This window comes from Neophocaena asiaeorientalis, unplaced genomic scaffold (genome assembly GCF_003031525.2).
Source record: "Neophocaena asiaeorientalis asiaeorientalis breed wild unplaced genomic scaffold, Neophocaena_asiaeorientalis_V1.1 scaffold177, whole genome shotgun sequence".
NCBI classification, from domain to species: Eukaryota; Metazoa; Chordata; class Mammalia; order Artiodactyla; family Phocoenidae; genus Neophocaena; species Neophocaena asiaeorientalis.
Genome location: NW_020172779.1, coordinates 22823831 through 22836612, shown reverse-complemented (window position 1 = coordinate 22836612; position 12782 = coordinate 22823831). Strand labels below are relative to the sequence as shown.

The window sequence follows — 12782 nt, the reverse complement described above, 5'->3', positions numbered from 1 at the left end:
CGGCCTCACGCCCGGTCCTCACGCCCCTGCCGCAGCCGACAGTGCCCAGGACCTGGCCGCCGAGCTGGTGCACTATGGCTTCGTCCACGAGGTGAGGTGCGCAGCCGGGTACGGCCAGCCTGGGAGGGCCGCAGGGTGGGCCGCGCCCCACCATCCCCCATGCCTCCCTCCTGCCCTGCAGGACGATCGGCCGAAGCTGGCCGCCTTCCTGGACAGCACCTTCCTCAAGTACCGCGGAGCTCAGCCGTGACCTTGATCCCACCTCAGCGCTCCAGCTCCCCAGCCCCCCGGAACCAGACCTGGTGGCTCCCGTGGGGAAGCTCGGCATTGGCCCCCGGCGTCTGGGTGGGGGACCAGGGGCCCCCTCTGCCTGTGTGCCTGCTAGTGAGGAACCTCCCCCTTCCACAGCTCCCAGCAACCCTGCAGTGGGGCTGAGGGTGGTGGGGCAGGCCCGTCAGGGGTGAGGGAGCCAGGGCTGGGGCTGGGGGGCTGGTTAGGCCCCGCATGTCCTTAGGATCAGGATCCCCCCATCGGCCAGCTTCCACAACTCAGCATCCCTCCCGTACCCTTCATTTCCACCCCCGACGCCATCTGGTCATGAGAGGCTGCCCTGCAGGGAAACGCGGCACAGTGCTGGGGGGCTGAGGGGTGGGGGTCGGCCCTGGACAGATGTGTGCCCAGGGAAGCGCTCCATTCCAAGTTGCTACCGCAGAGCCACACAAGGAACCGGAATCGCCGCCTTAAACCCATGGTAAACCGCCTGCAGGTGTCAGGCGTGGTGCTGGGCACTGGGCAGGGCCACGGCCCTGCAGCTCCATGTGGCTCTCACACCCCACCCCCCGGCCAGTGCAGACCCTCCAAAGGGCTATTTTCTGTCCTTGTTCCCTGGCCTCGAGTGGTCAGGGTCAGGCACCCTCCCTGCTCCTCCCAAGCTCACCACTCCTCCTGCTACCTCTCTTACCTCCGCCTGTGGCAGGCAGCTGCCTTCCTGGGTCCTAAGGCTACCAGCCCCAGCTCCCTGTCTCCCCCACCCCTACCCCCCATAACCCTAGCCTCCATTCACTTGGACCACCTCCCTTCATTTTCAAATGTAGTTGATCACTCTTAAAGATTTTAAAGTGCATGTATAAACTGAGCACGTTCAGGTTTCTAAGCATTTCAAATGTCAAACAAGAAAAGCTCACCACCGTGTTAGTTCTCTGTTGCTGCTGTCAGGGTTTACCACGAACTCAGTGGCTTAAACCAGCACACTTAGATAGTTCTGTAGCTCAGAAGTCTGGCACAGATCCCACCAGACTAAAACCAAGGTGTTAGGAAGACTGCGTGTCTTTCTGGAGGTTCTAGGGCAGAACCCATTTCCTGCTCCTTCAGGTTGCTGGCCTGCAGGTGCCAGGTGCGGCGCTGGGCACAGGGCAGGGATTCATTTCCTCGCAGTGATGGGGCCGAGGTCCCCACTTCCTTGCCTGCTGTAAACTGAAGGCCACTCTTAGCTTCTAGAGGCAGCCACCTCCATTGGCTCACGGCCCCGTCCTCTGTCTTCAAAGTCGGCAACATCGGATGGAGTCTGTCTCATGAAACTGTGTGTCTGGTTTTCTGCACCAGGAAGGTTTCGTGTGGCTAGGTTGAGTCCACCCGGATAATCCAGGATGATCTCCTCATCTCAAGGTCCTTAATCTTAATCACATGTGCAAAATACCTTTCACCAAGTAAAGTAATATTCACAGGTTCTGGGGGTTGGGACACGGACATCTCTGCAAGGGGCAGGGGGCGGGTGTCATTATCCCACCTACCACATCACCCTAGCCAAAACCCTAAACCAAAACACCTTACCAAGATGTATCAAATGAAATAAATGCACCAATACGGTGAATCTCAAGTTATCTTAAACATTCTAATACTCTTTACAAAATTATTCAAGTTCTCACACCTTTCAATTTAAAATTACAATCTAAAATAACTTACACATCTAGTTGGAAACGCTGATGCTGTCTGATTCTGCGTCATCTTAAAACAGTTTGAGTGTCCAATGCATAACAGATTGTACCAGTGACTAAACCGAACTCAAAAGGATCAGTACTATCATTGCTTCATTCAATGCCTATGTTGATGTTTTCATTTTAACTTTTATCTTTTCGAAGTTATATACACATTATTTTAAAAGTGGAATTTTCTTAGGCCAATAATAAATACTGTCTCTAACCCTGACCCTTTCCAAATTCAACTCTCCTAGCTGTTTCTTCAGGCATTTAAAATGCGTGTTTCACAAAATCGCACACATGCTTTTACTGTGTTTTTATTGGTTTTTAACATCCCATGTCACCTGCCGGTGCCCTCTGGGGGGAAGGGGGTCACTGGCCTCAACCCCCTGACCCAGCGTCATCCCAGTGTGATGGGTAGTATTACCGCTTCATTCCCACAGGTCTCAGCACAGAACAAGGTGTCCTAGGATTATATTTGCTTTCTTGCACAACTTTTTGTTTCCCCTGGAGTTAATCATTGCTTTTTGGGGGGCTTAGTTTTCTACACGTCTCATTAATTCCTCCCTAGATTCTCCCGCAGAAGTGCGAACCTACTCTCAGTCTTCAGATTTGTTGCATACCTGGCTGCTGCGTCATCTTTTCCTGGAGCCCCCAGCCTGCCCACTCTCTGCCCCTGTTCTTGGGTTTGTGACCCAGCTGTCAGCATGGGCTGCGCCTTCACCAGCACCTCCCTCCTCTTGTCTCTGGAACCCATGCTTTCTTCTTCCTTCATTCACCCTCTGTTTGAGGAGGAACGTCCTGAGCGAGGATGCGTGCAGGGTCACGGAGTCGTTCCTGTTTGCCCTCACTACTCTCTCATCTGCTTGTTCGTGCAGCTAGGGACAGTGTTGGGCGGGTGGAAGATTACTTCTTGCCAGGACTGTCATTTTCTTCCAGTCCCAAGAACTCCCATGCCTGTCTGAGTTCTGACCCTTTGTGATTTCTTCTCTCTCTCTCTCTGGTTCTTCTCTTTACCCAAGTACTTTGGAAATTCTCAACGTGTCCTGATGTAGACCTGCTCTTTCCTTTATTTTCATTTTTAATTGAAGTATAGTTGATTTACAGTGTTGTGTTAATTCCTGCTGTACAGCGATTTCCATTACGGTTTATCATAGTATATTGAATATAGTTCTCTGTGCTATACAGTAGGGCCTTGTTGTTTTGTTTTTTAAATATTCATTCATTTGGTTGCACCAGGTGTTAGCTGCAGCTCGAGGGCTCCTTACTTGTGGCATGCGAACTCTTAGTTGCAGCATGCATGCGGGCTCTAGCTCCCTGACCAGGGATCGAACCTGGGCCCCCTGCATTGGGAGCGCAGAGCCTTACCCACTGTGCCACCAGGGAAGTCCCTGGACCTTGTTGTTTATGACCTCTTTCATCTATTGTCCAGAGATCCCAACCCTTCAGTTCTAGGAAGTTTTCTTTGCTTTTGTGGTGATTTCTCCCCTCTCCTTTTCTGGAATGCTTACTTAGATGTTGGACTTGTTTTTTGACAGGTGCAATACGTGCTGGTTAAGGGCATAGGCTCTGGAGCCATTCTGCTGCTTCCTGCTGTGTGACAGTGGTCTGTGACTCCACTTTCTCACCAGTAAAGATGGGGATAATAATGGTCCACACTTCACGGGGTGGTTGTGAGATCGCACAAGTTAACTGTGAAAAGTAACGAGAACAGTGCCCAGCACACAAGCACTCTGAAAGCAGCAATGCCAGATTTTCACAGGGGAAGCTGCCACCAGGGGGTGGTGCTTTTGCCCCCCACAATGGAGGTGGCAAGTCCCAGCCCATCCACCCCTTTACCCACGCCCGCTGTCATGGAGGCCTCTAAGGCGCCCGGCCAGCTCTAGCACTGGGGAGCGCTGACAAGGGTGACAATGACTCCATTGTCTGCTTTCCAGCTATATGGTTTTGTTGTTGTCATACGTTCTGGAAAATTACAGCTTTATCTTTCAACCTTTCTGTTTAACTGTTCATTTTCCTCTCAGGCTTTCCATTTATAAGTGCTCTTTCTCGTTTGCTGAATGTTCTTTCTTTATAGCGTCTTGTTCATGTTTTCGGATGCAACAGCCTCTCTAATATCTCTGAGGATACGGTTTTAGCTTTCCTTTTTTCCTCCTTCTTCTGCTCGCTTTATTGGCTGTGTTCCTTCTGAGTCCCTTTTCCTTTTGCTTTTTTGTTTTTTCCTCTCCCTCAGCTGTCTGGTGATCCTGGGTTGCCCAGTTGCATTTAGTCTTAGTGGCTGGGGCTTATTGCCTGGTGAGCTTTGAGATCAAGGATCGAGCCAGGCCATTCTCCTGACCACCTCCCAACTGCCAGGCTTTTCTTCCGTGTTGGGAGCTACTGCAGAGATGAGCTCTCCTCTCTGAGGATTGTGGGTGCCACATGCTTGGGGCCGGACTCGGAGCCAGGGGTGGAGGTGGCAGAAAGGCGGGAATCTCACGTATTCCCCCACTTTCAGAACAGGACCCTGCCCCCGAAGGCCAACCCAACCGAGAGCGCCTCTGCTGGAGCTCACCTCCCAGCCACTGCCGGTAGGGGCTGAGCCCTGGAGTCTCTTCCTTTTCACAGTCACACTTGCGTGAACGATCTCCTGGACCCCGACCTCCAAGATGCGAAAGCAGCTGCCGCTGTCCACCTTTCTTCAGCTCCACAACATTCTGCCCCTTTGTCTTCATGGGTTGCTTCCTTTATAAAAATCCTTTACCTATCATTTTAGAGGGAAGGGAGATGAGGCAAATATTGTTGGGTTTAACCAGGGGTATTTCATGTCAAACTCTCCCAGGATGGAGAAGAGACCTGCCTAGTTGGGGAAGACACCTTGCTGCCTCAGGCAGGCTGAAGTTGCTAAGCTGGCAACTTCAGGGCCTGAACCTCACTGAGTGAGGGTCTTGGGACTGGGTGGGCATGCAGCAAACGTCCAGGGCACTTCAACACCAGGGATGGACACCTGGAGCCTTTAAAAAACAGTTCAGAACTAAGGGGACTCTGAGCGCATACCCTTCCCACGGAATTGGTTCAGAAGCCTGTCTCTTGGGTTGCAGTTCTACCTACTGTATGTCAGTGACTCTACGACGCCATCAGTGCGAAAGATGCACTGTTTTATGGATCAGTAGGAAAGAGAAAATGCGGCCATTAGGTGACAGCACACCATGCATTGGTAGGCGCATTCGTAGATGTTATGATGCAAAGATGCATCTCGAAATCTGAGTCCGAAATACAGCGATTCTTTGTCACTGCTTTCAACCGCAGCCCTGGAGAGGATCGGGCCGTCTGTGACCTGCCTCGGGTTTTCCTGCAAAGCAGGCAGAAAACCGAGCAGAGGCCGGAGGGCGGCACGGGACGAAGCGAGGGGTGGGACTGGGACGCACGGAGGCCGGCGGAGGGCGGGGCTGGCGGCGAGCGGAGGCCGGGCGGCAGCGCGCGCGCCCCCGACACCCCCCGGCCCCGCCCCTTCTACCCGCCCCTCCCGGAGCGTTAACTGTTTCTCCCCTCACCGGAAGCGCGCTCCTTTTTCCTTCCACGTCGCCGGGGGAAAAGGCCTTAATCGCGAGAGTTCCGTCCTCTTGAGAGTTTCTCCGCCGGCACCCAGATCGCGCGAGACCGCGGGAGGAGCCGAAGCGTGCGGCGCGCGCGCGGCGGCCGCGACGGGCGCAAGATGGCGACGGCGACCATAGCTCTAGTAAGTGAGCACCCCGTGACCGCGGGCCGCCGCTCAGATGGCGGGAGCGGGTTGTCGGCCCGGCCAGGGCGCCGAGGGTCCCCCGGGGATGTGGCGATCGCTCCGGGGCCCCGCGCGAGCTCCCGCGTCCTTTGGTCGCGCGAGGCGGGGGCGGGGCGGGCGCGAGGCGGGGGCCGGCCTGCGGCCGCAGCTTCCGGCCCGCAGATTGCAGCTTCCGGGGGCCGGCGCGGGAGGGCCTGGCGCGGTGGGGACCCGGGGCGCAGTTGGGGGCCGTGCCGCGCCCCGAGCCGGGTCCCTTCGCGGTGAGGCCGGTCGGGCCCCGGCGGCGGTCGTCCCCTTGTGTTGACGGGGTGCGCCTGTGTCCCCGACTTGAAGGCGGGGCTCTTGGGAACCGTGGCGTTTCTCCTCCCGCTAGTGTGAAAGGGGCTATTGGGCGTGCGGGGGCCTGTAGGAAGCGGTCGGGCCTGGTGAGGAGGGAGGCCTTGGCTTCTTGCGTACACAGCTGTGAATTTGCTCATCGCTGATGCTCAGCGGGGAAGAGGTTTCCAGCCAACAGGGATTCCGTCCTGCTAGCCCCACTCAGGAAGGGAAGACGTGGTCTCTCATTGCATGTTTCCTGAGCGATCACATTGTCCCAAGCGCTGTGCGAGGACTTGGGGGAACAGTGGGGAGCCAGAGGCAGTCTTGCCCTTTTCCGGGGTCTGGTGGGCACTGGAGACCAGTTCCCACCCAGGGTGCGTGAAGTGCTAGGGGGGTGCGGGCACCTAGAGGAAGGAACCCCTCCTTAGTTCTAAGACCCCTCCTTCACTAAGACCCTGCTTAGTGGTCTCGTCCTTCAGCCACATGGAGCAGTTAGCATAGATGGACAACCCCTCCTCACACAGCACTTCCGTGGTGAAGTCTCCTTTCACTCTTCTTCCTCCCAGGCTTGTGCGACTGACTCCCCTCTGGGACCCTTCACAGGGTACATCCCTTTCTTTACCTGCCACTCTCCCCCGACCTGTACTCAGACTGATGTGGTGAGATCTGTCTAAGAAGGCAGCTTTTGCAGGTAGATGGAGGCTGGACTGATAGGGGAGATATCTCAGGGTCAGGGGGTGTACTTAGACTGCCTTGGCCATGCTCTCAGCTGGGGGCTGATGCCCAGAGAGGGGGCCGAACCTGTTGCACTGGGGAAGAAACTGACCCCCAGTGAGAGGGAGGCCCCAGGCTATGAGGGGGGCCCAGTGTGTGACTGTCAGGCCTAGCTAACTTCACTGTCCTCTTTCTGCCATGAGCCGCTTCCTGTTGAAGCCAAGAGAGCAACTACCTTTGTGAGAGGGACGTTAGAAAAGAGGTGAAGGTGGAGGCTTGGAGGCCACCAAAACTCCTGGGAAGGTGTAGGAGCAGGAGAGGCCAGTGAGAGTCATGTCCCCAGGTGTCCACAGACCTGCGTCAACACCATGCCTCAGCCTTGCTCGGGGGACTCAGCTCTGCTGTGGCACAGGGCCAGACACAGGTGGTGTCATAGTAGAGGTGGATAGGGGCACTGAGTCTAAACCCTGTAAGCTGGTGTTTTCAGTAAGGGTCTTCACTGACCGTCTGACTCCTTTCAAGAGGTTAATACGTGTATGCTAATAGGTGTATGTAAACTGTAGAGGCCCAGGCTTACCTCATCAGCTTGTGGGAGTGAAGTCCAGCTTGTGGTCCTACACATTCCTTTTCCTACCTTTTGAATGGATAGGTTTCTAGAAGGGTTACCTGTTTCCCTGCAGTCCTTTTGGGGCATATTGAGAGCTTGGTCTCTGTCTTCCGGTCCATGCATGCTGAACAGTGCTGGTTTGCTGTCCTAAGCTGTGGCTTCAGCTCTTGTGGGAGGTGGAGTGGAATGGCACGTGATCTCTTGAGGAAGGACCCAGGAAGATATAGAAGCCCCTCTTCTGACTTGGGTGTGCCTTCTACCTGGTGGCTGCAGAAACGGGCCATAGCCCCTTCCTCTGACACTTGGACTCACTCCCACTTGGGACCATCATCCTTGGGTTCCATCTGGCAGGAGCACTGGGACCCTCCCCCCTCCCCAGGGGCACAGTTGCTTTTTTGCTCTTTCTGTGGGTCCCAGCCTGCATGTCAGTTCCCAGAGAGGCCTTCCCTGGGTGCTGGGGCCCAGCGTGCCCCGTAGTCCCGCTCTTCCCACCCTGTGCTTCGTGTTCTTCTTAGCACTTGTTAACTACAGAAATGATCTCACGTAGGTGCTGGTTGCCAAGCCTCTTGTCTTGTTTCGCTGCATCTGCAGTGCCCTGCACAGAGCCTGGCCTTGCAGTGGACAGCGTGGCACCGTGTCGGGACTGAACGGAAGGAAGGCAGTGTCCTGCAGTGGCCCTGCTGTGGTCACTTGACTCTGGATGCTGTGATAATACTAATAATCCTTGAAACCTATGGGTTGCTTGCCACGTGCAGATGGATTGCCTTAAGTACTTTGTGTGGAGCCACTCACTGAATCTTCCTGCCAGCCCCAGGAGACAGGCCTGAGGAGCCTGAAGCCTGGAGATGTTAAGTAATTACGTAACTTTCCTTTTCTTCTAGTGGAAATAATCCTTTTGCCCTGGGCTGTTGATTATTGACAGTGCTGGGGTTTGGGGCCCAGAATTATGGGGCAGCACTGCACCCCACCCCACCACACACACACACGTGCCAGAGGGGATTCGCACCCCTCAAGGCACTGCTGCCTGGTGGGGGGCGGGGTGGGGGGCTTTGTGACCGCGGGGCATGCTTCATTCATTGCCAGAGGATGACAGCAGAGGGCTAGCTGTAATGATAAATGACAGTTTCCTTTAAGCTCTCTTAGCATCTGCTTAGAACAGAACCCTAGGCTCAGTGGGACTGGAAACTTTGTTTCTGCCATGAATGGGGTAGGATGTCCTTCCTAGAGTTCTTGGTGAACTGAATTTTCCTGGGAAGTCTCTTCTGAGCTGTGTTCTGGTCTCAGCACTGTCCTGGTTCCTTTGTTGGCTATTACAGTAATTTGGGGGAGTGGTTTATAAGTGTGCCCTCAAGTTGACTCTGTTCACAGGGGTCTAAAGGTTGGATTGTATCCCCAGACCTGAAGTGATCTCTTGCTGTGGGTCTTAAGAGGCAGCCTCTGCTCTGGGTGTGTTCTGGGGGCTGCCAGGGAACTTGGGGCAAAGCCAGACTAACCCTGTCCCCAGATGCCATGTACCCACTGGGTGGGACCTGTGTCAGCAGGTCCCCCCTTTTCTTTGTCTCTCTCTGGGGCACAGTTTCTAAGCAGCAGTGGTGCCGAGTTCAGAGGGATTCCAGGGAGGCAGCAGGGCTGGGTCGGCCACAGCTTCTGTGCCCGCTGGCCACGTCTCTAGTGCAGTCAGGTTTGTGCTGCTGTCTCTCCTTTGAGGCTGGAACTCCTGAGACATGCTCTGGCCAGGTCGGCCCAGCCTTCGGCTTTGTTTATGCACGGACCTTTGAGGGTGGGCATGGCTGTCGCCTGTGTTCGAGATACCTGTGGGTCTCGTCTTGATCTGGGAGCGGGTTCCTGCTGTGTGGCATCTGAGAAGGTGGGGAAGTCTCAGGGCCCCTCCACTAAGACCCTCTCCCCTGTGACGTTGCCCCCCTCCTGCCCTTGGCCTGCCACCCTTCTAAGCCGGGTCGGGAGCTTCTCCTTCCATTGGGCTGGCTCTGCATGGCAGTGCTTCTCGGCCCCTCTAGGCGTGGCCAAGCTCTCATCTGCCCCGAGTTAGACAGCCCTGGACAGTTTGCTGGGGGAGGGAGGCTTATACATGCAGACCCCCTGCCCGGCCCTGCCACTCAGAGGGCAGCCCTCCTCTGAGCTGTCTTCGGGAGGGGCCTGGGACCTGCCCCAGGGGCTTTTTGGCCAGAGACTGTTGAAGGCATTGGGGCTGCCGCTGAGCCGTGGGCTGGCCCAGGCATGTGGACAGGGTGCTGAAGAGGTGCCTCTGTCTGCCTCAGGAGGGAGACGGCCATCTGCGCTCCTTGTCATCTTGTCCTGCCCGGCCTGGCCCAGCCTACCAGTAGGAAAGGAAGTGATCTTTAGGACCTCAGCTGTGTGGCCAGAGGGCAGCTCTCGACCCACTTCTGCCTTTTGTTGGCCTGGGGCAGGAGCATAGCTCAGCTCTCTACCCTGTCTCTTTCTGGGGACTCGTTGCCAGCTCGGGGCTGCCACAGATTTGCTCTGGTTTCTGCCAGGCCAGCCCCTTGTGCTGGGCTCTGGGCAGCTGCAGGTGTGCTGGAGGAGTGGGCAGGGTGAGGTGCAGTGAGGCAGTGTCAGGAGTGTTCAGGGGCCATGTCACAGCTGGCTCCTTCCTGGGCCCCTGCCGGCCTCCCTTCCTGGTCCGTGCGGAGCTCAGCTCTTGACCAGGAAAGACGAGAGAGGGCCTGGGTGGCTGGGTCTTGTGGACGTCCGTCACATCATCTCCTTCCTGCCTGCAGCAGGTCAATGGCCAGCAAGGAGGGGGGTCCGAGCCGGCGGCGGCGGCGGCGGCGGCGGCGGCGGTGGCAGCGGGAGACAAATGGAAACCTTCACAGGTACTGACCTTAAGCATCCTCGCCCTCAGGCCCGCCTGCCCGCCCGCCCGCCCGCCCGCCTGCCTTCCGTCCCTGGGCCCAGAGAGACCTGGCAGGGGGTGGGGCGGGAGGAGCCCAGGGACTCTTCTCTGTCCTGCCCTCTCGCTCGCCACCCAGCCTCCAGCCTGGCTGTAGCCTCCTCCTCCCTGCCTCTACTTGGCGTCCTCCCTGCTTCTGTGGTGGGTTGAAGCCTCATGTGTCTTCAGACACCAGGCAGATGGTGGCTGTGGTCAGGTGGGGTGTGAACCTCAGCCGGTGGCAGCCCTTCACCGTCGGTGTCATACAGAAGGGCAAACGTGTTGTTACCGAACGTGCAGGGTATTGTTCAGAGCCAGAGATACAGTTTCACTTCAGATCTCTGACTTAAGTAAAACGTGAAAGCAGAACCACGTGTAAGTCAAAGTCCAAGTCTGGCGGCCTCGGGGCAGGGCTTCAGGGTAGGCGTGGGAGATCTTGGCCAGTTCTGGTTGCGGAGCCGGTGGGAGTGTGGGAGGGGGAGCCGGGTAAGAAGGTTCTTCACGCTTCTCCACGGCAGCGCCTGCGTCCAGAGGGTTGGGGGGCTGTTCGGCTGGGCCCCCAGCACGCTGTGGGGAGGGCCATGGCATGCAGCCTGGACCCTAGGAAGTTACGGGGGCTGAAGCTGGTGGGCCCCTCTAGCCAGCCCTCCCCGACCCTGGCTGGCTGTCTAGACAGCCATTGGTTGGTAGAAGGGCTTTTTGTTTATCAAGACAAAGAGGAGATTGAAAAGTTTCTAAGGGGCTGAAAGGGGGTAGCATTGGTTACCATGGTGACAGCCTGCTCTGGAGTCATAGCCCCAGGCTCTCAGGCCTCTCTCCCACTAAGGAGAACTGGGCTTGGAGCCAGCGGGAAGGACAGCCTTGCAGGGGCCAGACTGGGTCGCCAGGGGAGGGGCTTCCAGGGCTTCCTGCCCTTTGACCCTGTGCTGGAAACCCCACACTCCAGCTGGTCAGGATGGTGGTTCTTGGCGGTTGGGTCATCCAGCCCATTCCTGCCCCCTTTGTACCTCTGTCCTTGCTCGTCACTCCTGTGCTGGCGACCTGCCTCTCTTCTCTGCTGTCCCTCCCGAGGCTTCATGCTGGGTGCTGCAGATACCCCCTCTGGAGCACTTGCTGGCCACCCAGTAACTGGTGGACAGGCAGGTGTGTTCTAACTCCCGACACACGTGCTCTTCTGGGTCTGGTGGCCGTGCTTCTCTTCCAGCTTACACAACTGTTTTCTTCCCCCTGCAAACCGCTTAGAAATGAGTTTTGATAGAGAGCACGTAAACAATCCTAGTAGCATCCACTGTGGTCTGCAGCAGGCTGGGACACCACCACCGCCACCGCCACCAAAGCGTCTCCTCCTCCCTATGCTCGCCTAGGGTGCTGGTGGGTGTCCGCTTCTGTCCCCCTGTGGCTGGCCTGCTTCTGGTCTCTCTTGCCAGGGTGCCTATGCACAGCCCAGGGAGGAGTTTGGTGGAGGTGGGTTGGAGCCCTCCTCGGGGCTGCCGTGGCCTCTGGGAGAACAACTCCAGGCTCTCTGGGCGGTGTGCGCAGTGTGCAGGGATGGGTTACCGCCTGGAGCTGTGCTGGGAGGGAGCCCTTGCCCATACTTGCTCTTTGAGTGGCCCCTGGATCTCGTCCCGAGCAGGGAAGCCGAGTCTGTGGCCGTGGCTGGGGCCATGAGGAAGTGTGGGTGCCAGGTGGTCCGGGAGTGAGGAGTCCCAGGACCTCCAGAGAGCCCTGGCCCCCTCCCCTTGTCTTTGGGGACAGCTGAGGCTGGCTGTCTTGTGCAGCATGGGACGGGGGTTCTGGGGTCAGGCTTGCCACGAGGGCTGGGCCCCTCTCGCTACTTGCTCCCTGTCTTGGTGACTCCTGCAAGCCTGGGTCCTGCAGCTGCTCTGGGTTGGCCGAGGGCCCCCAAGGTGTCTGTCTGCCTCGGTGTGTGTCCTCCCGGTGGGTCCTGGAGGAGACCGGCCTGGGACAGGCATAGGGGTGTGAGGTGGGCAGACCCACGTCCAGGCTAGGCGGGAGACAGTCTGTGTGAGGACGTGTCTGCCCCTGGGAGCGGGCTGAGCTGCAGGCCACGTGCGGTTGTCGGGGAAGAAGGTGGGGTGGGCTCCTGGGGCCGTGTGAGGGAGGTCTTGAACTTGTCCTTAATGCCTTTCCTGCTCCCCATCACCAGGGGACAGACTCCATCAAGATGGAGAACGGGCAGAGCACAGCCGCAAAGCTGGGACTGCCTCCCCTGACGCCTGAGCAGCAGGAGGCCCTCCAGAAGGTGAGAGCGTGTGTCCTGCCCGGGCGCTGCGGCAGCGGGAAGCCGCTGGCGGGGGAAGGCCCATCGCCCCGCAGGCCAGGCCCCCCAGTGCTCCTCAACACCTTCTCTCGCAGGCCAAGAAGTACGCCATGGAGCAGAGCATCAAGAGCGTGCTGGTGAAGCAGACCATCGCGCACCAGCAGCAGCAGCTCACCAACCTGCAGGTGGGCCCTCCCCGCCCTCCCCCGCCCCCG

General features: G+C 57.4%; 2 protein-coding genes across 2 annotated transcripts in view; both read left to right on the top strand.

The window, feature by feature from the left end:
* NRBP2 (nuclear receptor binding protein 2) overlaps window positions 1-2273 on the top strand; it is a 5758-nt gene extending 3485 nt beyond the window's left edge. The window contains 3 exon segments of the mRNA XM_024741162.1: window positions 1-91; window positions 182-341; window positions 343-2273. The exon segment at window positions 1-91 is cut by the window's left edge and continues 166 nt beyond it. Of these exon segments, the coding sequence (XP_024596930.1) occupies window positions 1-91; window positions 182-341; window positions 343-435 (344 nt within the window). The 3' untranslated portion in view covers window positions 436-2273.
* A 3252-nt stretch (window positions 2274-5525) lies between these two features.
* Window positions 5526-12782, top strand: part of PUF60 (poly(U) binding splicing factor 60) — an 11775-nt gene continuing 4518 nt past the window's right edge. Inside the window, 4 exon segments of the mRNA XM_024741109.1 lie at window positions 5526-5694; window positions 10135-10230; window positions 12454-12549; window positions 12663-12752. Coding sequence (XP_024596877.1) covers window positions 5671-5694; window positions 10135-10230; window positions 12454-12549; window positions 12663-12752 — 306 coding nt within the window. The 5' untranslated portion in view covers window positions 5526-5670.